Source organism: Oncorhynchus kisutch, linkage group LG8 (assembly GCF_002021735.2).
Source record: "Oncorhynchus kisutch isolate 150728-3 linkage group LG8, Okis_V2, whole genome shotgun sequence".
NCBI classification, from domain to species: Eukaryota; Metazoa; Chordata; class Actinopteri; order Salmoniformes; family Salmonidae; genus Oncorhynchus; species Oncorhynchus kisutch.
The window spans coordinates 2,181,845-2,209,802 of NC_034181.2; the positions used below are offsets into that span (position 1 = coordinate 2,181,845).

General features: G+C 43.9%; 1 protein-coding gene across 1 annotated transcript in view; it reads right to left on the reverse strand.

Annotated features, from left to right (window-relative positions):
* tmem8b (transmembrane protein 8B) overlaps nt 1-27,951 on the reverse strand; it is a 222,202-nt gene extending 194,251 nt beyond the window's left edge. The window contains exon 1 of the mRNA XM_031829529.1: nt 27,771-27,951. Coding sequence (XP_031685389.1) covers nt 27,771-27,867 — 97 coding nt within the window. The 5' untranslated portion in view covers nt 27,868-27,951. The remainder of the gene's footprint in view (nt 1-27,770) is intronic.
* Between the last annotated feature and the right edge of the window lie 7 nt (nt 27,952-27,958).

Here is a 27,958-nt window from a genome sequence, read left to right on the forward strand (position 1 = left end):
ATAATACACACACATGTAAAAGTAAAAGAATGGAATTAAGAAATAAAAAAATATTAAGACGAGCAATGTTGTAGTGCCATTGACTAAAATACAGTAGGATAGAATACAGTAGGATAGAATACAGTAGGATAGAATACAGTAGGATAGAATACAGTAGAATAGAATACAGTTGGATAAATACAGTAGGATAGAATACAGTAGGATAGTATACAGTAGAATAGAATACAGTTGGATAAATACAGTAGGATAGAATACAGTAGAATAGAATACAGTGGGATAGTATACAGTAGAATAGAATACAGTAGGATAGAATACAGTAGGATAGAATACAGTAGGATAGAATACAGTAGAATAGAATACAGTTGGATAAATACAGTAGGATAGAATACAGTAGGATAGAATACAGTAGGATAGTATACAGTAGAATAGAATACAGTTGGATAAATACAGTAGGATAGAATACAGTAGAATAGAATACAGTAGGATAGAATACAGTAGAATAGAATACAGTAGGATAGAATACAGTAGGATAGAATACAGTAGGATAGAATACAGTAGGATAGAATACAGTAGAATAGAATACAGTTGGATAAATACAGTAGGATAGAATACAGTAGGATAGAATACAGTAGGATAGTATACAGTAGAATAGAATACAGTTGGATAAATACAGTAGGATAGAATACAGTAGAATAGAATACAGTAGGATAGAATACAGTAGAATAGAATACAGTAGGATAGAATACAGTAGGATAGAATACAGTAGAATAGAATACAGTTAGATAGAATACAGTAGGATAGAACACAGTAGGATAGAATACAGTAGATTAGAATACAGTTGGATAAATACAGTAGGATAGAATACAGTAGGATAGAATACAGTAGGATAGTATACAGTAGAATAGAATACAGTTGGATAAATACAGTAGGATAGAATACAGTAGAATAGAATACAGTAGGATAGAATACAGTAGAATAGAATACAGTAGGATAGAATACAGTAGGATAGAATACAGTAGAATAGAATACAGTAGGATAGAATACAGTAGGATAGAATACTGTAGGAAAGAATACAGTAGGATAGTATACAGTAGAATAGAATACAGTTGGATAGAATACAGTAGAATAGAATACAGTAGAATATAATACAGTAGGATAGAATACAGTAGGATAGAATACTGTAGAATAGAATACAGTAGGATAGTATACAGTAGAATAGAATACAGTTGGATAAATACAGTAGGATAGAATACAGTAGAATAGAATACAGTAGGATAGAATACAGTAGAATAGAATACAGTAGGATAGAATACAGTAGAATAGAATACAGTAGGATAGAATACAGTAGAATAGAATACAGTAGGATAGAATACAGTATACTGTATGAAATGAGTAAAGCAGTACGTAAACATTATTAAAGTGATCAGTGATTCCATGTCGATGTATACACGGTAGCAGCCTCTAAGGTGCAGGGTTGAGTTCTCAGGCTTTCAATCTGCGAATCAGAGCTATACGCTACAGAGCCTGCTAGCCTGGTTTATACCCTACAGAGCCTGCTAGCGTGGTTTATACCCTACAGAGCCTGCTAGCGTGGTTTATACCCTACAGAGCCTGCTAGCGTGGTTTATACCCTAAATAGCCTGCTAGCTTGGTTTATACCCTACAGACCCTGTTAGCTTGGTTTATACCCTACAGAGCCTGCTAGCGTGGTTTATACCCTACAGCGCCTGCTAGCGTGGTTTATACCATGCAGAGCCTGCTAGCGTGGTTTATACCATGCAGAGCCTGCTAGCGTGGTTTATACCATGCAGAGCCTGCTAGCGTGGTTTATACCCTACAGAGCCAGCTCGCGAGGTTTATACCCTACAGAGCCTGTTAGTGTGGTTTATACCATACAGAGCCTGTAGCGTGGTTTATACCATACAGAGCCTGCTAGTTTGGTTTATACCCTACAGAGCCTGTAGCGTGGTTTATACCCTACAGAGCCAGCTAGCGTGGTTTATACCCTAGAGAGCCTGCTAGCGTGGTTTATACCATGCAGAGCCTGCTAGCGTGGTTTATACCATGCAGAGCCTGCTAGCGTGGTTTATACCATGCAGAGCCTGCTAGCGTGGTTTATACCCTACAGAGCCAGCTCGCGTGGTTTATACCATGCAGAGCCTGCTAGCGTGGTTTATACCATGCAGAGCCTGCTAGCGTGGTTTATACCATGCAGAGCCTGCTAGCGTGGTTTATACCCTACAGAGCCTGCTAGTGTGGTTTATACCATGCAGAGCCTGCTAGCGTGGTTTATACCCTACAGAGCCTGCTAGCGTGGTTTATACCCTACAGAGCCTGCTAGCGTGGTTTATACCCTATACCCTGGCGGCCAGCAGTTTCAAGCTACAGACACTACACAGAGCAATCTCTGCTATCACAAGTAGACGCATGCACACACACAGTGAGTGACCGAGAGAGAGAGAAGAGATAGAGAAGAGAGAGCAAAATCACAGCAAGATTGCAATCTTCTTGAACAGAGCAGTACTCAATCATGAGGCATCAAAGCCAAAGGAACTGAATAATATTAAGAAATGCTATTGAGGGAAGGAAAGTAGTGTGGAAACCTACCAAAACACGATTAGGCAACAACAAATTCAATCACTTTTAGACAACTTTCTTTGACAAAATGTTTCACTGTAATAGTCAAGGTGTAATCTGGGCAGTAGAAAACCTAAACAGTATATTTGACCTCTCAGCTTCCCTGTCAAATCAAAACATTTCAAGCAGACAGCCTAAGAAAATTATCATCAATGACAAATGATTTGATGAAAAATGCAAAAAATCTAAGAGAAGAATTGAGAAACCTGTCCAAACCCTGGCACTGGGGTAGGCCGTCATATTAAATGCCAAAAAAATACTTGAGAGAAGAGAGAGAAGAGAGAGAGAGAAATTTATGCTAAGTAGGAGACAGCAGTACCTCTGATTCTGCAGCGTGAGAGATCATGGCGGAATCATATATAAAGGCCAAAGTAATTTCCTTGTTCTATTCTGACAGATACAGGACTGTATAGCTGTATGATCTGTCGTCCTGCAGGGCTTCTGGTTGACATTATGATTATTTATTTATACAGTCCCCTGCTCTGTTCAGTCCCCTGCTCCGTTCAGTCCCCTGCTCTGTCCAGTCCCCTGCTCCGTCCAGTCCCCTGCTCCGTCCAGTCCCCTGCTCCGTTCAGTCCCCTGCTCCGTTCAGTCCCCTGCTCCGTCCAGTCCCCTGCTCCGTTCAGTCCCCTGCTCCGTTCAGTCCCCTGCTCCGTCCAGTCCCCTGCTCCGTTCAGTCCCCTGCTCCGTTCAGTCCCCTGCTCCGTTCAGTCCCCTGCTCTGTTCAGTCCCCTGCTCTGTTCAGTCCCCTGCTCCGTTCAGTCCCCTGCTCCGTTCAGTCCCCTGCTCCGTTCAGTCCCCTGCTCTGTTCAGTCCCCTGCTCCGTTCAGTCCCCTGCTCCGTCCAGTCCCCTGCTCCGTTCAGTCCCCTGCTCCGTCCAGTCCCCTGCTCTGTTCAGTTCCCTGCTCCGTCCAGTCCCCTGCTCCGTCCAGTCCCCTACTCTGTTCAGTCCCCTGCTCTGTTCAGTCCCCTGCTCCGTCCAGTCCCCTGCTCCGTTCAGTCCCCTGCTCTGTCCAGTCCCCTGCTCTGTCCAGTCCCCTGCTCTGTTCAGTCCCCTGCTCCGTCCAGTCCCCTGCTCCGTCCAGTCCCCTGCTCTGTCCAGTCCCCTGCTCTGTCCAGTCCCCTGCTCTGTCCAGTCCCCTGCTCTGTTCAGTCCCCTGCTCCGTCCAGTCCCCTGCTCTGTCCAGTCCCCTGCTCTGTCCAGTCCCCTGCTCTGTCCAGTCCCCTGCTCTGTTCAGTCCCCTGCTCCGTCCAGTCCCCTGCTCCGTCCAGTCCCCTGCTCCGTCCAGTCCCCTGCTCTGTCCAGTCCCCTGCTCTGTCCAGTCCCCTGCTCTGTCCAGTCCCCTGCTCTGTTCAGTCCCCTGCTCTGTCCAGTCCCCTGCTCTGTTCAGTCCCCTGCTCCGTCCAGTCCCCTGCTCCGTCCAGTCCCCTGCTCTGTCCAGTCCCCTGCTCTGTCCAGTCCCCTGCTCTGTCCAGTCCCCTGCTCTGTCCAGTCCCCTGCTCTGTTCAGTCCCCTGCTCCGTCCAGTCCCCTGCTCTATACAAATCAAATGTTATTTGTCACATGCACCAAATACAACAGGTAGACCTTACCGTGAAATGCTTACTTACAAGCCCTTAACCAACAATGCAGTTTTAAGAAATAAGAGTTAAGAAAATATTTACTAAATAAACTAAAGTAAAACAATAAAAAATAAAAGGTTAAAGTAACACATTAAAATAACAATGTGGAGGCTATATACAGGGGGACCCGGTACCGAGTCAGGGTTAATGGAGGTCACACCCTGACCATAGTTTACTTTGTATATTTCTATGTTTTGGTTGGTCAGGGTGTGAGCTGAGTGGGCATTCTATGTTTCATGTCTAGTTTGTCTATTTCTATGTCTGGCCTGATATGGTTCTCAATCAGAGGCAGGTGTTAGTCATTGTCTCTGATTGGGAACCATATTTAGGTAGCCTGGGTTTCACTGTGTGTTTGTGGGTGATTGTTCCTGTCTCTGTGTTTTCACCAGATAGGGCTGTTTCGGTTTTCGTTACGTTCATTACGTTCTTTGTTTTGTAGTGTTTGTATTGATTCGTGTTTTACGTTTGTTTATTAAACATGGATCGCAATCTACACGCCGCATTTTGGTCCGACTCTCCTTCACCACAAGAGAACCGTTACAGAATCACCCACCGCAACAGGACCAAGCGGCGTGGTAACAGGCAACAGCAGCAGCAGGAGCAGCGTGACAAGAATTTCTGGACTTGGGAGGAAATCCTCGACGGGAGAGGACCCTGGGCTAAACCAGGGGAGTGTAGCCGCCCCAAGGTGCAGCAAGAGAAGGAATGAACATGGGAGGACGAACTGGACGGTGAAGGACCCTGGGCTCAGCCTGGAGAATATCGCCGTCCCAAGGACGAACTGGAGGCGGTAAAGCGGAGAGGCGCTGGTATGAGGAGGCAGCACGGCGAGAGTATGGCTATGCCAGGTAGGAGACCTGCGCAAACTCCCTGTGCTTACCGGGGGGCTAGAGAGACCGGGCAGGCACCGTGTTATGCTGTGTCTCCAGTGCGGGTGCATAGCCCGGTGCGGTATATTCCAGCTCCGCGTATCGGCCGGGCTAGATTGAGCGTCGAGCCAAATGCCATGAAGCCGGCTCTACGCACTGGTCTCCTTGGGCCGGCTTACATGGTACCAGCCTTGCGCTCGGTGTCTCCGGTTCGCCTGCATAGCCGAGTGCGGGCTATTCCACCTCGCCGCACTGGCAGGGCGACCGAGAGCATTCAACCAGGTAAGGTTGGACAGGCTCGGTGCTCAAGAGCTCCAGTGCGCCTGCACGGTCCGGTCTATCCAGTACCACCTCCACACCCCAGCCCTCCGGTGGCAGCTCCCCGCACCAGGCTTCCTGTGCGTGTCCTCGGCCCAGTACCACCAGTGCCAGCACCACGCATCAGGCCTACAGTGCGCCTCGCCTCTCCAGCGCTGCCAGAGCCTTCCTCCTCTCCTGCGCTGTCGGAGTCTCCCGCCTGTTCAGCGCTACCAGAGCCTTCCTCCTCTCCTGCGCTGCCGGAGTCTCCCGCCTGTTCAGTGCTACCAGAGCCTTCCTCCTTTACAGCGTTGCCGGAGTCTCCTGCCTGTTTAGCGCAGCCAGAGCTGCCAGCCTGCATGGAGCAGCCAGAGCTGCCAGCCTGCATGGAGCAGCCAGAGCTGCCAGCCTGCATGGAGCAGCCAGAGCTGTCAGTCTTCATGGAGCAGCCAGAGCTGTCAGTCTTCATGGAGCAGCCAGAGCTGTCAGTCTTCATGGAACAGCCAGAGCTGTCAGTCTGCATGGAGCAGCCGGAGCTGCCAGTCTGCAAGGAGCTGCCAGTCTGCAAGGAGCTGCCAGAGCTGCCAGTCTGCATGGAGCCGCCAGAGCTGCCAGTCTGCAAGAAGCCGCCAGAGCTGCCAGTCAGCATGGAGCAGCCAGAGCCGCAAGTCAGCATGGAGCAGCCAGAGCCGTCAGTCTGCCAGGATCCGCCAGTCAGCCAGACTCTTCCAGATCCGCCAGTCAGCCAGACTCTTCCAGATCCGCCAGTCAGCCAGACTCTTCCAGATCCGTAAGTCAGCCAGACTCTTCCAGATCTGCCAGTCATCCAGGATCCGCCAGTCAGCCAGACTCTTCTAGATCTGCCAGTCTGCCAGACTCTTACAGATCCGCCAGTCAGCCAGACTCTTCCAGATCCGCCAGTCTGCCAGACTCTTCCAGGTCTGCCAGACTCTTCCAGATCAGCCAGTCTGCCAGACTCTTCCAGATCCGCCAGTCTGCCATATTCTTCCAGATCCGCCAGTCTGCCAGACTCTTCCAGATCCGCCAGTCTGCCAGATTCTTCCAGATCCGCCAGTCAGCCAGACTCTTCCAGATCCGCCAGTCAGCTAGGATCTGCCAGAGCCTTCCTCCTCTCCTGTGCTGCCGGAGTCTGAAGAGCCCCTCTGTCCCGAGCTGCCCCCCTGTCCCGAGCTGCCCCTCTGTCCCGAGCTGCCCCTCTGTCCCGAGCTGCCCCTCTGTCCCGAGCTGCCCCTCTGTCCCGTGTTATTAAGTAGGGTTGCCGTGGCTAGGAGGTCACGGAAGCGGACAAGGTGGGGGAAGACTACGGTGAAGTGCGGGCCACGTCCAGCACCAGAGCCGCCACCGCGGACAGATGCCCACCCAGACCCTCCCCTATAGGTTCAGGTTTTGCGGCCGGAGTCCGCACCTGTCACACCCTGACCAACCAAAACATAGAAATATACAAAGTAAACTATGGTCAGGGTGTGACAGGTGCGGACTCCGGCCGCTTTGTTTTGTAGTGTTTGTATTGATTCGTGTTTTACGTTTGTTTATTAAACATGGATCGCAATCGCAATCTACACGCCGCATTTTGGTCCGACTCGAGAACCGTTACATGGAGGTCATTTGTGCATGTAGGTAGGGGTAAAGTGAGTATGCATAGATAATAAATAGTCAGAAGCAGGAGTGTAAATACTAAGGGGGGGGGGGGGTCGATGTAAACAGTCCGGGTGGCCATTTGATTGTTCAGCGTCTTATGGTTTGGGGGTAGAAGCTGTTATGGAGCCTTTTGGACCTAGACTTGGGGCTCCGGTACCGCTTGCCGTGCGGTAGCAGAGAGAACAGTTTATGTCTTGGATGACTGGAGTCTTTGACAATTTTTTTGGGCCTTCCTTTGACACCGCCTAGTATAGAGATCCTAGATGGCAGGAACCAGCTTGGCCCCAGTGGTGCACTGTATAACTTGTCAGTCTCCTGAGGGGGAAAAGGCGCTGTGGTGCCCTTTTCATGACTTTCTTGGTGTGTTTGGGCCATGATAGTTTGTTGGTGAAGTCCTGGTAATCCGTCTGACCCTGTGGCCTAGTGAATGTTGACCTGTTTAAAGGTCTTGCTCACATCAGCTGCGGAGAGCGTGATCTCACAGTCGTCTGGAACAGCTGGTGCTCCCATGCATGCTTCTGTGTATCTTGCCTCAAAATGAGCATAGAAGGCACTTAGCCCGTCTGGTAGGCTCACATCACCGGGAGGCTCGCAACTGAGTTTCCCTTTGTAGTCCATAATAGCTTGCAAGCTAGTAACCAAAAAAGTGTTAAACAAATCAGAATATATTTTAGATTTTAGATTCTTCAAAGTAGCCACCCTTTGCCTTGATGACAGCTTTGCACACTCTTGGTATTCTCTCAACCAGCATCACTTGGAATGCTTTTCCAACAGTCTTGAAGGAGTTCCCACATATTCTGAGCATGTGTTGGCTGCTTTTCCTTCACTCTGCAGTCGAACTCATTCCAAACCATCTCAATTGGGTTGAGGTCGGGTGATTGTGGAGGCCAGGTGATCTGATGCAGCACTCCATCACTCTCCTACTTGGTCAAATAGCCCTTACACAGCCTGGAGGTGTGTTGGGTCAAATGATAGTTCCACTTAGCGCAAACCAGATTGGCTGGCGTATCGCTGCTGAATGCTGCTGAAAGTGTGTGTTGAATTCTAAATAAATCACAGACACTCACCAGCAAAGCACCCGCACACCATCACACCTCCTCCTCCGTTCTTCACGGTGGGAACCATACATGCGGAGATCATCCGTTCACCTACTCTGCGTCTCACAAAGACACGGCGGTTGGAACCAAAAATCTCAAATTTGGACAGATTTCCACGGGTCTAATGTCCATTGCTCGTGTTTCTTGGCCCAAGCAAGTCTCTTCTTCTTATTGGTGTCCTTTAGTAGTGGTTTCTTTGCAGAAATTCGACCATGAAGGCCTGATTCACACAGTCTCCTCTGAACAGTTGACGTTGAGATGTGTCTGTTACTTGAACACTGTGAAGCATTTATTTGGGCTGCAATTTCTGAGGCTGGTTACTAATACATTTTACCTCTGCAGCAGAGGTAACTCTGGGTATTCCATTCCTGTGGCGGTCCTCATGAGAGCCAGTTTCATCATATCGCAGCAGAGGTAACTCTGGGTATTCCATTCCTGTGGCGTCCTCATGAGAGCCAGTTTCATCATATCGCAGCAGAGGTAACTCTGGGTATTCCATTCCTGTGGCGGTCCTCATGAGAGCCAGTTTCATCATATCGCAGCAGAGGTAACTCTGGGTATTCCATTCCTGTGGCGGTCCTCATGAGAGCCAGTTTCATCATATCGCAGCAGAGGTAACTCTGGGTATTCCATTCCTGTGGCGGTCCTCATGAGAGCCAGTTTCATCATATCGCAGCAGAGGTAACTCTGGGTATTCCATTCCTGTGGCGGTCCTCATGAGAGCCAGTTTCATCATATCGCAGCAGAGGTAACTCTGGGTATTCCATTCCTGTGGCGGTCCTCATGAGAGCCAGTTTCATCATATCGCAGCAGAGGTAACTCTGGGTATTCCATTCCTGTGGCGGTCCTCATGAGAGCCAGTTTCATCATATCGCAGCAGAGGTAACTCTGGGTATTCCATTCCTGTGGCGGTCCTCATGAGAGCCAGTTTCATCATATCGCAGCAGAGGTAACTCTGGGTATTCCATTCCTGTGGCGGTCCTCATGAGAGCCAGTTTCATCATATCGCAGCAGAGGTAACTCTGGGTATTCCATTCCTGTGGCGGTCCTCATGAGAGCCAGTTTCATCATATCGCAGCAGAGGTAACTCTGGGTATTCCATTCCTGTGGCGGTCCTCATGCCTTGCTGGTATTTGGACTGTACGTGAAGAAACTTTCTAAGTCCTTGACATTTTTCATATTGACTGACCTTCATGTCTTAAAGTAACAATGGACTGTCGTTTCTCTTTCCTTATTTGAGCTGTTCTTTCCATAATATAGACTTGGTATTATACCACCCCTACCTTGTCACAACACAACTGATTGGCTCAAACACATTTAGAAGGAAATAAATCGCATATTTCCCTCAATCCTGACTAGTCTCCCAGACCCTGCCGCTGATAAACATCCCACAGCATGATGCTGCCACCACCATGCTTCACCGTAGGGATGGTGCCAGATTTCCTCCAGACATGATGCTGCCCCCACTATGATTCACTGTAGGGATGGTGCCAGATCTCCTCCAGACGTGACACTTGGCATTCCGTCCAAAGATTTCAATCTTGGTTTCATCAGACCAGAGAATCTTGTTTCTCATGGTCTGAGAGTCCTTTAGGTGCCTTTTTGCAAACTCCAAGTAGGCTGTCATGTGCCTTTTACTGAGGAGTGGCTTCCGTCTGGCCACTCTACCATAAAGGCCTGATTGGTGGAGTGCTGCAGAGATGGTTGTCTTTCTGGAAGGTTCTCCCATCTCCACAGAGAAACTCTGGACCTCTATCAGAGGGACCATCAGGATATTGGTCACCTCTCTGACCAAGGCCCTTCTCCCCTGAATGCTCAGTTTGGCCGGGCGGCAGCTCTAGAAAGAGTCTTTGTGGTTCCAAACTTCTTCCATTTAAGAATGATGGAGGCCACTGTGTTCTTGGGGACCTTCAATATTGCAGAAAATTTTTCGTACCCTTCCCCAGATCTGTGCCTTGGAGCTCTACGGACAATTCTCTCAAGCTCATGGCTTGGTTTTTGCTCTGACATGCACTGTCAACTGTGGGATCTTATATAGACAGGTGTGTGCCTTTCCAAATTATGTCCACTCAATTCAATTTACCACAGGTGGACTCCAATCAAGTTGTAGAAACATCTCAAGGATGATGAATGGAAACAGAATGCACCTGAGCTCAATTTCAAGTCTCATAGCAAAGGGTCTGAATGCGTTTCGCTTGGTCACTATAGGGGATTGTGATGTCACTATGGGGTATTGTGATGTCACTATGGGGTATTGTGTGTAGATTGATGAGAAAAAAATACATATTTAATCAATTTTAGAATAAGGCTGTAATGTAACAAAATATGGACAAAGTGTAGGGGTCTGAATAATTTCCAAATGCACTGTAATCCATTTTCACAAAATCCATTTTCAAGTATGGCTCAAAATGCTTGTGATTCACTAAAGAGCACGCAGTCTATGATTGGTGGAGAGGTGTTCTGTTCAATACCAGGTGTATATGTGATTGGTTGTTAAGTGTTCTGTCTAATACCAGGTGTATATGTGATTGGTTGTTAAGTGTTCTGTCTAATACCAGGTGTATATGTGATTGGTTGTTAAGTGTTCTCTCTAATACCAGGTGTATATGTGATTGGTTGTTAAGTATTCTGTTCAATATCAGGTGTAAATAATATTGATTGTTAAGTATTCTGTCTGTTACCAGGTGTAGATGTGATTGGTTGTTTAGTGTTCTGTTTATGTCAGGGTTAGATGTGATTGGTTGTTAGGTGTTCGATTTATGCCAGGGTTAGATGTGATTGGTTGTTAGGTGTTCGGTTTATGCCAGGGTTAGATGTGATTGGTTGTTAGGGGTTCAGTTTATGCCAGGGTTAGATGTGATTGGTTGTTAGGGGTTCAGTTTATGCCAGGGTTAGATGTGATTGGTTGTTAGGTGTTCGGTATGCCAGGTAAAGTGGTCTGATGAGTCATAGTCCTAATGACTTGGCCGTTCTGTCTGTGAGGATGAATCTATTTTAAACTATGCACCCGTCCAGATCGGTACATAATGTCTGATTGTAAAGTCCTCCCTACAGGATGAGTCTCGGCAGAGAGAGATGCTGCTTCCATACAGAGAGGTGCTGCTGCTATACCGAGAGGTGCTGCTATACAGAGAGGTGATGCTGCTATACAGAGAGGTGATGCTGCTATACAGAGAGGTGATGCTGCTATACAGAGAGGTGATGCTGCTATACAGAGAGGTGATGCTGCTATACAGAGAGGTGATGCTGCTATACAGAGAGGGGATGCTGCTTCCATACAGAGAGGTGATGCTGCTATACAGAGAGGTGATGCTGCTATACAGAGAGGTGATGCTGCTATACAGAGAGGTGCTGCTATACAGAGAGTTGGTGCTGCTATACAGAGTGATGCTGCTATACAGAGAGGTAATGATGCTATACAGAGAGGTGATGCTGCTATACAGAGAGGTGATGCTGCTATACAGATAGGTGATGCTGCTATACAGAGAGGTGATGCTGCTATACAGAGAGGTGATGTTGCTAAACAGAGAGGTGATGCTGCTATACAGAGAGGTGGTGCTGCTTCCATACAGAGAGGTACTGCTATACAGAGAGGTGCTGCTATACAGAGAGGTGCTGCTATACAGCGAGGTTGTGCTGCTATACATTGATGTGATGCTGCTATACAGAGAGGTGATGCTGCTATACAGAGATGTGATGCTGCAATACAGAGAGATGATGCTGCTTCCATACAGAGAGGTGATGCTGCTATTCAGAGAGGTGATGCTTCTATACAGAGAGGTGATGCTGCTATACAGAGAGATGATGCTGCTATACAGAGAGGTGCTGCTGCTATACAGAGAAGTGCTGCTATACAGAGAGGTGCTGCTATACAGAGAGGTGATGCTGCTTCCATACAGAGAGGTGCTGCTACTATACAGAGAGGTGCTGCTGCTATACAAAGAGGTGATGTTGCTATACAGAGAGGCGATGCTGCTATACAGAGAGATGCTTCTGCTATACAGAGAGGTGCTGCTGCTATACAGAGAGGTGCTGCTGCTATACAGAGAGGTGATGCTGCTATACAGAGAGGTGATGCTTCCATACAGAGAGGTGATGCTTCCATACAGAGAGGTGGTGCTGCTATACAGAGAGGTGATGCTGCTATACAGAGAGGTGATGCTATACCTAGAGGTGATGCTGCTATACAGAGAGGTGGTGCTGTTATACAGCGAGGTGATACTGCTATACAGAGAGGTGATGCTGCTATACAGAGGGGTGATGCTGCTATACAGAGACGTGGTGCTGCTATACAGAGAGGTGATGCTGCTATACAGAGAGGTGCTGCTGCTATACAGAGAAGTGATGCTGCTATACAGATAGGGAATGCTGCTATACAGAGAGGTGATGCTATTTCCATACAGAGAGGTGATGTTGCTATACAGAGAGGTGATGCTGCTATACAGAGAGGTGCTGCTGCATATACAGAGCGGTGATGCTGCTATACAGATAGGTGATGCTGCTATACAGAGAGGTGGTGCTGTTATACAGAGGTGATGCTGCTATACAGAGAGGTGATGCTGCTATACAGAGAGGTGATGCTTCCATACAGAGAGGTGGTGTTGTTATACAGAGAGGTGATGCTGCTATACAGAGAGGTGATGCTGCTATACAGAGAGGTGGTGCTGCTATACAGAGAGGTGATGCTATTTCCATACAGAGAGGTGATGCTATACAGAGAGATGATGCTGATATACAGATAGGTGATGCTGCTATACAGAGAGGTGATGCTTCCATACAGAGATGTGGTGCTGTTATACAGAGAGGTGATCCTGCTATACAGAGAGGTGATGCTGCTTTACAGAGAGATGATGCTGCTATACAGATAGGTGATGCTGCTATACAGAGAGGTGATGCTGTTTCCATACAGAGAGGTGCTGCTATACAGAGAGGTTGTGCTGCTATACAGAGAGATGATGCTGGTATACAGAGAGGCGATGCTGCTATATAGAGAGGTGCTGCTATTTCCATACAGAGAGGTGCTGCTATACAGAGAGATGATGCTGGTATACAGAGAGGTGATGCTGCTATACAGAGAGGTGATGCTATTTCCATACAGAGAGGTGCTGCTATACAGAGAGGTGATGCTGCTACACAGAGAGGTGATGCTATTTCCATACAGAGAGGTGCTGCTATACAGAGACGTGGTGCTGCAAATTACAGGCCTCTCTCATCTTTTTAAGTTGGTGGATGACTAAATACTTTTTTGCCCCACTGTATATTGATGAAAGTCACCTTGTTCTAGAGAGATTTACACGGTTATCAAAATGTGAGGCCAGAGTAGGCCTACAGTAAGCCTACAGTAAGCCTACAGTAAGCCAACCAGAGTAGGTGAGGCCAGAGTAGGCCTACAGTAACCTACAATAAGCCTACAATAAGCCTACAATAAGCCAACCAGAGTAGGTGAGGCCAGAGTAGGCCTACAGTAAGCCTACAGTAAGCCTACAATAAGCCAACAATAAGCCAACCAGAGTAGGTGAGGCCAGAGTAGGCCTACAGTAAGCCTACAATAAGCCTACAATAAGCCAACCAGAGTAGGTGAGGCCAGAGTAGGCCTACAGTAAGCCTACAGTAAGCCAACCAGAGTAGGTGAGGCCAGAGTAGGCCTACAGTAAGCCTACAGTAAGCCAACCAGAGTAGGTGAGGCCAGAGTAGGCCTACAGTAAGCCTACAGTAAGCCTACAATAAGCCAACCAGAGTAGGTGAGGCCAGAGTAGGCCTACAGTAAGCCTACAGTAAGCCTACAGTAAGCCTACAGTAAGCCAACCAGAGTAGGTGAGGCCAGAGTAGGCCTACAGTAAGCCTACAGTAAGCCTACAGTAAGCCAACCAGAGTAGGTGAGGCCAGAGTAGGCCTACAGTAAGTCTACAGTAAGTGATGTGAGGCCAGAGTAAGCCTACAGTAGTACAGCCTACACAAAACACAGCTCTTATTTTAAGTGTTTCTAAAAAGCCCAAAGGGAAAAACTAATGGTGAAAAAAACGATTAGAACCATTTCCCTGTTTGACTGTTAGGTTTTATGGGTATTATGACTCATACTGTGGTACATCATCTAGCAGCCTTCAGCCATCCATTCAGAGAGAGTAGTGCTTCATTTTGACAGTCAACACAGGCCCCAAGGACACAAACAGGGTTAAAAGGTTTAAGGACAGAGAGATGAGGTTCATAGGGGTTAAACCTGGGGTCAATAAGAGTTCAAAGGGTTAAACCAGGGGTCAAGTAGAGTTCAAAGGGTTAAAACAGGGGTTTACCCACCTATACCCTCCCAACCTCTCCTCCACCCTCTCCTCCTCTACCTTCCACTCCTCTACCCTCCTCTACTCTTCTCTACCCTCCTCTACTCTCCTCTACCTTCCCCTCCTCTAACCTCCCCTCCCCTCCACTACCCTCCCAACCCTCATCTACCCTCCTCTACCCTACCCTACCCTCCTCTACTCTCCCAACCTCTACCCTCCTCTACCCTCCCCTCCTCTCCTCCTCCTCTACCCTCCTCTACTCTACCCTCCTCTACCCTACCCTCCTCTACCCTACCCTCCTCTATCCTACCCTCCTCTACCATCCAATCCTCTACTCACTTCTACCCTACCCTACCCTCCTCTACCCTCCTCTACCTTACCCTACCCTCCTCTACCCTACCCTCCTCTACTCTCCTCTACCCTACCCTCCTCTAACCTACCCTCCTCTACCCTCCTCTACCCTACCCTCTACCCTCCTCTACCCTTCTCTCCGCTACCCTACCCTACCCTCCTCTACCCTCCTCTACCCTACCCTCCTCTACCCTCCTCAACCCTCCTCTACCCTACCCTCCTCTACTCTCCTCTGCCTTTCTCTACCCTCCTCTACCCTACCCTATGTTCCTCTACCCTCCTCTACCCTACCCTCCCACACCCTACCCTCCTCTACCCTTCCCTCCTCTATCCTACCCTCCTCTACCCACCTCTACCCTCCTGTACTCTCCTCTACCCTCCTCTACCCTACCCTCCTCTACTCTCCTCTACCCTCCTCAACCCTCCTCTACCCTACCCTACCCTCCTCTACCCTTCTCTACCCTCCTCTACCCTACCCTAACCTCTTCTATTCTTCTCTACCCTCCTCTACCCTACCCTCCTCTACCCTACCCTATGTTCCTCTACCCTACCCTCCCACACCCTACTCTCCTCTACCCTACCCTCATCTACCATCCTATATCCACCCTACCCTCCTCTCCTCTCCTCCTCCTCTACCCTCCACTGCCCTCCTCTACCCTACCCTCCTCTACCCTACCCTCCTCTACCCTACCCTACCCTCCTCTACCCTACCCTCCTCTCCTCTACCCTACCCTCCTCTACTCACCTCTACCCTCCTGTACTCTCCTCTACCCTCCTCTACCCTACCCTACCCTACCCTCCTCTACTCTCCTCTACCCTTCCCTACCCTCCTCTACCCTCCTCTACCCTACCCTCCTCTACCCTTCCCTCCGCTACCCTACCCTACCCTCCTCTACCCTCCCCTCCCCTACCCTCCTCTACTCTCCTCTACCCTCCTCGACCCTCCTCTACCCTCCTCTACCCTACCCTACCCTACCCTCCTCTAACCTACCCTCCTCTACTCTCCTCTGCCCTTCTCTACCCTACCCTCCTCTACCCAACCTACCCTACGTTCCTCTACCCTCCTCTACCCTACCCTACCCTCCTCTACTCTACCCTCCTCTACTCTCCTCTACCTACCCTCCTCTACCCTACCCTCCTCCTCTACCCTACCCTCCTCTACCTTCCCTCCGCTACCCTACCCTACCCTCCTCTACCCTACCCTCCTCTACTCTCCTCTACCCTCCTCTACCCTACCCTACCATCCTCTAACCTACCCTACCCTCCTCTATCCTACCCTACATCCTCCACTCTCTCAACCTCTACCCTCCCCTCCTCTCTTCCTCCTCTGCGCTCCTCTACCCTACCCTCCTCTACCCTACCCTCCTCTACCCTTCCCTCCGCTACCCTACCCTACCCTCCTCTACCCTACCCTCCTCTACCCTACCCTACCCTACCCTACGTTTCTCTACCCTCCTCTAACCTACCCTACCCTCCTCTATCCTACCCTACCATCCTCCACTCTCTCAACCTCTACCCTCCCCTCCTCTCTTCCTCCTCTGCGCTCCTCTACCCTACCCTCCTCTACCCTACCCTCCTCTATCCTACCCTCCTCTACCCTACCATCCTCTACTCACCTCTACCCTCCTCCACTCTCCCAACCTCTACCCTCCCTCCTCTTCCCCTCCTCTGCCCTCCTCTACCCTACCCTCCTCTACCCTACCCTCCTCTATATCCTACCCTCCTCTACCCTACCCTCCTCTACCCTAACCTCCTCTACTCTCCTCTACCCTCCTCTACCCTACCCTACCCTACCCTACCCTACCCTACCCTACCCTCTCTACTCTCCTCTACCCTTCCCTACCCTCCTCTACCCTCCTCTACCCTACCCTACCCTACCCTACCTCTCTACTCTCCTCTACCCTTCCTACCCTCCTCTACCCTCCCTCTACCCTACCCTCCCTCTACCCTTCCCTCCGCTACCCTACCCTACCCTCCTCTACCCTACCCTCCCCTACCCTCCTCTACTCTCCTCTACCCTCCTCGACCCTCCTCTACCCTCCTCTACCCTACCCTAACCCTACCCTCCTCTAACCTACCCTCCTCTACTCTCCTCTGCCCCTTCTCTACCCTACCCTCCTCTACCCCAACCCTACCCTACGTTCCTCTACCCTCCTCTACCCTACCCTACCCTCCTCTACTCTACCCTCCTCTACTCTCCTCTACCTACCCTCCTCTACCCTACCCTCCTCTACCCTACCCTCCTCTACCCTTCCCTCCGCTACCCTACCCTACCCTCCTCTACCCTACCCTCCTCTACTCTCCTCTACCCTCCTCTACCCTACCCTACCCTCCTCTACCCTCCTCTACTCTTCTCTACCCTCCTCTACCCTACCCTACCCTACCCTACGTTCCTCTACCCTCCTCTAACCTACCCTACCCTCCTCTATCCTACCCTACCATCCTCCACTCTCTCAACCTCTACCCTCCCCTCCTCTCTTCCTCCTCTGCGCTCCTCTACCCTACCCTCCTCTACCCTACCCTCCTCTATCCTACCCTCCTCTACCCTACCATCCTCTACTCACCTCTACCCTCCTCCACTCTCCCAACCTCTACCCTCCCCTCCTCTCCCCCTCCTCTGCCCTCCTCTACCCTACCCTCCTCTACCCTCCTCTACCCTACCCTCCTCTATATCCTACCCTCCTCTACCCTACCCTCCTCTACCCTTACCTCCTCTACTCTCCTCTACCCTCCTCTACCCTACCCTCCTCTACTCTCCTCTACCCTCCTCTACCCTACCCTCCTCTCCTCCTCCTCTATCCTACCCTACTCTCCTCCTCCTCTATCCTCCCCTCCTCTCCTCCTCCTCTACCCTCCTCTCCTCCTCCTCTATCCTCCCCTCCTCTTCTACCCTCCCCTCCTCTCCTCCTCTTCTATCCTCTCCTCCTCCTCTATCCTCCCTCCACCCTACCCTCCTCTCCTCCTCCTCTACCCTCCTCTCCTCTACACTCCCATCTCCAGCTTCAGTTGTGGATTGCCACAGCAGCTGTTAGTCTCTCAATGCCTCACATATTTTATCAAAATGTGATTTGTTTTCTAATTCTTTGTGGATCTGTGTAATCTGAGGGAAATATGTGTCTCTAATATGGTCATACATTGGGCAGGAGGTTAGGAAGTGCAGCTCAGTTTCCACCTCATTTTGTGGGCAGTGTGCACATAGCCTGTCTTCTCTTGAGAGCCATGTCTGCCTACGGCGGCCTTTCTCAATAGCAAGGCTATGCTCACTGAGTCTGTACATAGTCAAAGCTTTCCTTAAGTATGGGTCAGTCACATTGGTCCGGTATTCTGCCGCTGTGTACTCTCTGTTTAGGGCCAAATAGCATTCTAGTTTGCTCAGTTTTTTTGTTAATTCTTTCCAATGTGTTGAGTAATTCTCTTTTTGTTTTCTCATGATTTGGTTGGGTCTAATTGTGTTGCTTTCCTGGAGGTTTGTTTGTGTTTGTGAACAGAGCCCCAGGACCAGCTTGCTTAGGGGGCTCTTCTCCAGGTTCATCTCTCTGTAGGTGATGGCTTTGTTATGGAAGGTTTCGGAAGCGCCTCTCTCTCTCTCTCTCTCTCTCTCCCTCTCTCTCTCTCTCTCTCTCTCTCTCTCTCTCGGAGAAAAGAAGCACACAGAAACAATCTGTATTCTTGCTTCTGCACCCTGAAGTCTTTCAAGACTATATATATATATATATATATATGAGTTTCACACGCTCACACGCTCACATCTCAGTGCTTTTCTCCTCTGTCTTCCCCTGGAAAGAGAACACACACACACACACACACACACACACACATATATATATATATATATATATATATATATACTCCCTACACAAGGAAAATAGTTCCAATACAAATCACCAAATAACATTTCTCCATTTCTCTTCTGTGCAGGAAATGACTACGGTAGAGATCTGAGATTACATCATTCCTCTCATATTGTTCTCCTGTGTGTTCACAACGTGCATGATGACTGCTGAGATCCAGAGAGGAAGACTTTGATTATAGCCTCCAGCTAACCCTCCCGAGTGGCGCAGCTGTCTAAAGGCACTGCATCTCAGTGCTTGAGGCATCACTACAGACCCTGGTTCGATTCCAGGCTGTATCACAACCAGCTGCGATTGGGAGTCCCATAGGGCGGCGCACAATTGGCCCAGCGTCGTCCAGGTTAGGGTTTGGTTGGGGTAGGCCGTCATTGTAAATAAGAATTTGTTCTTAACTGACTTGCCTAGTTAAATAAAGGTTAAAAATAAATAAAATAAAACCATATGAGTTGCTGGTCTGTGCATATTGATCTCTATGATGACACGATGTAACATCCAACTCTGAGCTGCTGGTCTGTGCATATTGATCTGTATTCTATTGAGTTACCTGATGTTGTCACATTCATCAGAGCCCAGTGACATGCGCTCATCGAGTGGTGCTCTGCTCCGCAACTCAAGGTTGAGCAGAGTGATGGCGCTCTAAATCTACCATCTGGGCCGTAGTATATCTCCCCATATTGAGATTGGCTCTTGGGACGTATCAAGCATCTCAGAGTAGGAGTACTGGATTGCACTAACCACAGACTGTAATACAGTTATGTTGTTCTTTGACAAGTCAAGGCACAGTTTTCCTCCAGAGAGAGAGAGAGAGAGAGGGAGAGAGAGAGAGAGAGAGAGAGAGAGAGAGAGAGAGAGAGAGAGAGAGAGAGAGAGAGAGAGAGAGAGAGGGAGAGAGAGGGAGAGAGAGAGAGAGAGAGAGAGAGAGAGAGAGAGAGAGAGAGAGAGAGACAGACTAAAACAGATAGAGCCACTATCTACTATCTAAGGCACAGTTTTCCTCCAGAGAGAGAGAGAGAGAGAGAGAGAGAGAGACTAAAACAGATAGAGCCACTATCTACCTTCTAACACCAAGGGAACCACAGCAGAATAGATTGACCAAGGGAAACACATGGATTCTCCTGCAACACCCATATTGATTTAAGTGACCAGAACAGACAAAGTGCTCAGGGTCCTGGTCTAAAGTATATAGGGGAAAGGGTGCCAGCCCTGGTCTAAAGTAGTGCACTATATAGGGAATAGGGTACCAGCCCTGGTCTAAAGTATATAGGGGAAAGGGTGCCAGCCCTGGTCTAAAGTAGTGCACTATATAGGGAATAGGGTGCCAGCCCTGGTCTAAAGTAGTGCACTATATAGGGAATAGGGTACCATCCCTGGTCTAAAGTAGTGCACTATATAGGGAATAGGGCTCCGTATCATCAGAGAGAGGGAGACAGTCTATATAATAGATTTTAATAGTCTATATACTGGATGCTAATAGTCTATATAGTGGCTGTTAATAGTCTATATAGTGGATGTTAATAGTCTATATAGTGGATGTTAATAGTCTATATACTGGATGTTAATAGTCTATATACTGGATGTTAATAGTCTATATACTGGATGTTAATAGTCTATATACTGGATGTTAATACTGGATGTTAATAGTCTATATACTGGATGTTAATAGTCTATATACTGGATGTTAATACTGGATGTTAATAGTCTATATACTGGGTGTTAATACTGGATGTTAATAGTCTATATACTGGATGTTAATACTGGATGTTAATAGTCTATATACTGGATGTTAATAGTCTATATACTGGATGTTAATAGTCTATATACTGGATGTTAATAGTCTATATACCGGGTGTTAATACTGGATGTTAATAGTCTATATACTGGGTGTTAATACTGGATGTTAATAGTCTATATACTGGATGTTAATAGTCTATATACTGGATGTTAATACTGGATGTTAATAGTCTATATACTGGATGTTAATACTGGATGTTAATAGTCTATATACTGGATGTTAATAGTCTATATACTGGATGCTAATAGTCTATATACCGGATGTTAATAGTCTATATACTGGATGTTAATAGTCTATATACTGGATGTTAATAGTCTATATACTGGATGTTAATAGTCTATATACTGGAAGTTAATAGTCTATATACTGGATGTTAATACTGGATGTTAATAGTCTATATACTGGATGTCAATACTGGATGTTAATAGTCTATATACTGGATGTTAATAGTCTATATACTGGATGTTAATAGTCTATATACTGGAAGTTAATAGTCTATATACTGGATGTTAATACTGGATGTTAATAGTCTATATACTGGATGTTACCAGTCTATATTCTGGATGTTAATAGTCTATATACTGGATGTTAATAGTCTATATACTGGATGTTAATACTGGATGTTAATAGTCTATATACCGGATGTTAATAGTCTATATACTGGATGTTAATAGTCTATATACTGGATGTTAATAGTCTATATACTGGATGTTAATACTGGATGTTAATAGTCTATATACTGGATGTCATTACTGGATGTTAATAGTCTATATACTGGATGTTAATAGTCTATATACTGGATGTTAATAGTCTATATACTGGAAGTTAATAGTCTATATACTGGATGTTAATACTGGATGTTAATAGTCTATATACTGGATGTTACCAGTCTATATTCTGGATGTTAATAGTCTATATACTGGATGTTAATAGTCTATATACTGGATGTTAATACTGGATGTTAATAGTCTATATACTGGATGTTAATAGTCTATATACTGGATGTTAATAGTCTATATACTGGAAGTTAATAGTCTATATACTGGATGTTAATACTGGATGTTAATAGTCTATATACTGGATGTTACCAGTCTATATTCTGGATGTTAATAGTCTATATACTGGATGTTAATACTGGATGTTAATAGTCTATATACTGGATGTTACCAGTCTATATTCTGGATGTTAATAGTCTATATACTGGATGTTACCAGTCTATATTCTGGATGTTAATAGTCTATATACTAGATGTTAATACTGGATGTTAATAGTCTATATTCTGGATGTTAATAGTCTATATTTTGGATGTTAATAGTCTATATACTGGATGTTAATAGTCTATATTCTGGATGTTAATAGTCTATATACTGGATGTTAATAGTCTATATACTGGATGTTACCAGTCTATATTCTGGATGTTAATAGTCTATATACTGGATGTTAATAGTGGATGTTAATACTGGATGTTAATTGTCTATATACTGGATGTTAATAGTCTATATACTGGAAGTTAATAGTCTATATACTGGATGTTAATAGTCTATATACTGGATGTGATCGTCTATATACTGGATGCTAATAGTCTATATACTGGATGTTAATAGTGGATGTTAATAGTCGATATACTGGATGTTGCTAGTCTATATTCTGGATGTTATTAGTCTATATACTGGATGTTAATAGTGGATGTTAATAGTGGATGTTAATAGCCTATGTACTGGATGTTAAAAGTGGATGGTAATACTGGATGTTAATAGTCTATATACTGGATGTTAATAGCCTATATTCTGGATGTTAATAGTCTATATTCTGGATGTTAATAGTCTATATACTGGATGTTAATACTGGATGTTAATAGTCTATATAATGGATGTTAATAGTGGATGGTAATAGTCTATATACTGGATGTTAATAGTTTATATAGTGGATGTTAATAGTGGATATTAATAGTCTATATACTGGATGTTAATAGTCTATATTAATACTGGATGTTAATAGTCTATATACTGGATGCTAATAGTCTATATACTGGATGTTAATAGTTTATATAGTGGATGTTAATAGTTTATATAGTGGATGTTAATAGTTTATATACTGGATGTTAATAGTCTATATTAATACTGGATATTAATAGTCTATATACTGGATGCTAATAGTCTATATACTGGATGCTAATAGTCTATATACTGGATGCTAATAGTCTATATACTGGATGCTAATAGTCTATATACTGGATGCTAATAGTCTATATACTGGATGCTAATAGTCTATATACTGGATGCTAATAGTCTATATACTGGATGTTAATAGTTTATATAGTGGATGTTAATAGTTTATATAGTGGATGTTAATAGTTTATATACTGGATGTTAATAGTCTATATTAATACTGGATATTAATAGTCTATATACTGGATGCTAATAGTCTATATACTGGATGCTAATAGTCTATATACTGGATGTTAATAGTCTATATTAATACTGGATGTTAATAGTCTATATACTGGATGCTAATAGTCTATATACTGGATGTTAATAGTTTATATAGTGGATGTTAATAGTGGATATTAATAGTCTATATACTGGATGTTAATAGTCTATATTAATACTGGATGTTAATAGTCTATATACTGGATGCTAATAGTCTATATACTGGATGTTAATAGTCTATATACTGGATGTTAATAGTCTATATACTGGATGTTAATAGTCTATATACTGGATGCTAATAGTCTATATACTGGATGTTAATAGTCTATATACTGGATGTTAATACTGGATGTTAATAGTCTATATACTGGATGTTAATACTGGATGTTAATAGTCTATATACTGGATGTTAATAGTCTATATACTGGATGTTAATACTGGATGTTAATAGTCTATATTCTGGATGTTAATAGTCTATATACTGGATGTTAATACTGGATGTTAATTGTCTATATACTGGATGTTAATAGTCTATATACTGGATGTGATCGTCTATATACTGGATGCTAATAGTCTATATACTGGATGTTAATAGTGGATGTTAATAGTCAATATACTGGATGTTACTAGTCTATATTCTGGATGTTAATAGTCTATACACTGGATGTTAAAAGTGGATGTTAATACTGGATGTTAATAGTCTATATACTGGATGTTAATAGTCTATATACTGGATGTGATCGTCTATATACTGGATGCTAATAGTCTATATACTGGATGTTAATTGTGGATGTTAATAGTCGATATACTGGATGTTACTAGTCTATACACTGGATGCTAATAGTGGATGTTAATACTGGATGTTAATAGTCTATATACTGGATGTTAATAGTCTATATGCTGGATGTTAATAGTGGATGGTAATAGCGGATGTTAATAGTCTATATACTGGATGTTAATAGTGGATGTTAATAGTCTATATTCTGGATGTTAATAGTCTATATTCTGGATGTCAATAGTCTATATACTGGATGTTAATAGTCTATATACCGGATGTTAATAGTCCATGTAATGGATGTTAATAGTGGATGTTAATAGTCTATATACTGGATGTTAATACTGGATGTTAATAGTCTATATACTGGATGTTAATAGTGGATGTTAATAGTCCATATACTGGATGTGATAGTCTATATACTGGATGTTAATAGTTTATATACTGGATGTTAATACCGGATGTTAATAGTCTATATACTGGATGTTAATACTGGATGTTAATAGTCTATATACTGGATGTTAATACTGGATGTTAATAGTCTATATACTGGATGTTAATAGTCTATATACTGGATGTTAATAGTCTATATACTAGATGTGATCGTCTGTATACTGGATGGTAATAGTCTATATACTGGATGTTAATAGTCTATATACTGGATGTAATAGTCTATATATTGGATGTTAATAGTCTATACAACAGGATGTCAATACTGGATGTTAATAGTCTATATACTGGATGTTACCAGTCTATATTCTGGATGTTAATAGTCTATATACTGGATGTTACCAGTCTATATTCTGGATGTTAATAGTCTATATACTGGATGTTAATACTGGATGTTAATAGTCTATATACTGGAAGTTAATAGTCTATATACTGGATGTTAATACTGGATGTTAATAGTCTATATACTGGATGTTACCAGTCTATATTCTGGATGTTAATAGTCTATATACTGGATGTTAATACTGGATGTTAATAGTCTATATACTGGATGTTAATAGTCTATATACTGGATGTTAATACTGGATGTTAATAGTCTATATACTGGATGTTACCAGTCTATATTCTGGATGTTAATAGTCTATATACTGGATGTTACCAGTCTATATTCTGGATGTTAATAGTCTATATACTAGATGTTAATACTGGATGTTAATAGTCTATATAGTGCATGTTAATAGTCTATATACTGGATGTTAATAGTCTATATACTGGATGTGATCGTCTGTATACTGGATGCTAATAGTCTATATACTGGATGCTAATAGTCTATATACTGGATGTTAATAGTCTATATACTGGATGTTAATAGTCTATATACTGGATGTGATCGTCTGTATACTGGATGCTAATAGTCTATATACTGGATGCTAATAGTCTATATACTGGATGTTAATAGTCTATATACTAGATGTTAATAGTCTATATACTGGATGTTAATAGTCTATATACTAGATGTTAATACTGGATGTTAATAGTCTATATAGTGCATGTTAATAGTCTATATACTGGATGTTAATAGTCTATATACTGGATGTGATCGTCTGTATACTGGATGCTAATAGTCTATATACTGGATGCTAATAGTCTATATACTGGATGTTAATAGTCTATATACTGGATGTTAATAGTCTATATACTGGATGTGATCGTCTGTATACTGGATGCTAATAGTCTATATACTGGATGTTAATAGTCTATATACTGGATGTTAATAGTCTATATACTAGATGTTAATAGTCTATATACTGGATGTTAATAGTCTATATACTGGATGCTAATAGTCTATATACTGGATGTTAATAGTCTATATACTGGATGTTAATAGTCTATATACTGGATGTGATCGTCTGTATACTGGATGCTAATAGTCTATATACTGGATGTTAATAGTCTATATACTGGATGTTAATAGTCTATATACTAGATGTTAATAGTCTATATACTGGATGTTAATAGTCTATATACTGGATGTTAATAGTCTATATACTGGATGTTAATAGTCTATATACTAGATGTTAATAGTCTATATACTGGATGTTAATAGTCTATATTCTGGATGTTAATAGTCTATATACTAGATGTTAATACTGGATGTTAATAGTCTATATAGTGCATGTTAATAGTCTATATACTGGATGTTAATAGTCTATATACTGGATGTGATCGTCTGTATACTGGATGCTAATAGTCTATATACTGGATGCTAATAGTCTATATACTGGATGTTAATAGTCTATATACTGGATGTTAATAGTCTATATACTGGATGTGATCGTCTGTATACTGGATGCTAATAGTCTATATACTGGATGTTAATAGTCTATATACTGGATGTTAATAGTCTATATACTGGATGTGATCGTCTGTATACTGGATGCTAATAGTCTATATACTGGATGCTAATAGTCTATATACTGGATGTTAATAGTCTATATACTGGATGTTAATACTGGATGTTAATAGTCAATATACTGGATGTGATAGTCTATATACTGGATGTAATAGTCTATATATTGGATGCTAATAGTCTATATATTGGATGTTAATAGTCTATACAACAGGATGTCAATACTGGATGTTAATAGTCTATATACTGGATGTGATAGTCTATATACTGGATGTTAATACTGAATGTAATAGTCTATATACTGGATGTGATAGTCTATATACGGGATGTTAATAGTGGATGTTAATAGTCTATATACTGGATGTTAATAGTCTATATACTGGATTTTAATAGTCTATATACTGGATGTCAATACTGGATGTTAATAGTCTATATATGGGATGTTAATAGTCTATATACTGGATCTTAATAGTGGATGTTAACAGTCTATATAGTGGATGTTAATAGTGGATATTAATAGACTATATAGTGGATGTTAATAGTCTATATACTGGAAGTTAATAGTCTATATAGTGGATGTTAATAGTGGATGTTAATAGTCGATATACTGGATGTTAATAGTCTATATAGTGGATGTTAATACTGGATGTTAATAGTCTATATAGTGGATGTTAATAGTGGATGCTAATAGTCTATATACTGGATGTTAATACTGGATGTTAATAGTCTATATAGTGGATGTTAATAGTCTATATACTGGATGTTAATACTGGATGTTAACAGTCTATATAGTGGATGTTAATAGTCTATATAGTGGATGTTAATAGTCTATATACTGGATGTTAATACTAGATGTTACTAGTCTATGATATGACATACAGCATTGAGCTGATTCAGGAGGTGACCATTCCATCAATGTGTCCACATTATTTCAATGAAATGATGTTGACCCAACGTGGCCTAGATGTTGAATTGAAGTGTGCACCCAGTGGGTTGGTTTTACCAGAGCCTTTGTTTCATTCCTAAATGTGTTTAAAAATTAAAAATACCAAACACCAAAATACAATTACAGAGAATATATAATGAAGGATTTATCTGATGATCTAATATTATAGCCAACGGATACCCAATTCATTAGACTAATTAGACTATTCGTAATTAGAGAACCAATTATAAATGCTTGAATATAGAACCTGCAATAGGTCCAATCTTCATGGTCTAATTGATGAATCCTATAATATATCTATTAAATGATAATACTTTTTGAATACCGTAAAGAAGAAATGAAGCAGAGGGAACAGAGGTATGCTTTGCTCCGTCTCCTACCCTTCATCAAAAAGAACACCAACGCTGTGTACTGAAATTAGTTTACAGGGTCGCCTTTTATTGAGACCCAGACAGTAGGGTTTTCTATAGCTTTGTATAACGATATGATAGAACAGACTAACAAAACACCACAGCTGTGTAACGCCACATCATATCCTCTCCTACACTCTGAATCCTGTACAAGACTACCACAGAGTGTTTCAGCACCAAGACAAAGGACAGCTCCTCTCTCCTTTCCTCTCTATCACATCACGGCTCGATGGGAATGTCATGGAAGCAGTAGCAGTATAGCCGGTAGCAGTGTAGCTGTAGTTACAGTAGTTTATGAGGCAGCAGTAGAGGTAGCATTATAGCTGTAGTTACAGTAGTTTATGAGGCAGCAGTAGAGGCAGCAAGCAGTATAGCTGTAGTTACAGTAGCCCGTGACTCACCTCCAGGCAAAAGGAGAAAGGTGTAACTGTAAACAATCAACAGGAACCGCAGACGACCCATTCCAGAGCCAGATCCCGACCCGTTCAGCCGCCGCATCGTGATGAACAGAACGTCTACCTCCGGAAGACAGAGCTGTATATTTGATATCACTGATATAGTCTTCCTGCTTCTTCTACATGTTCACATA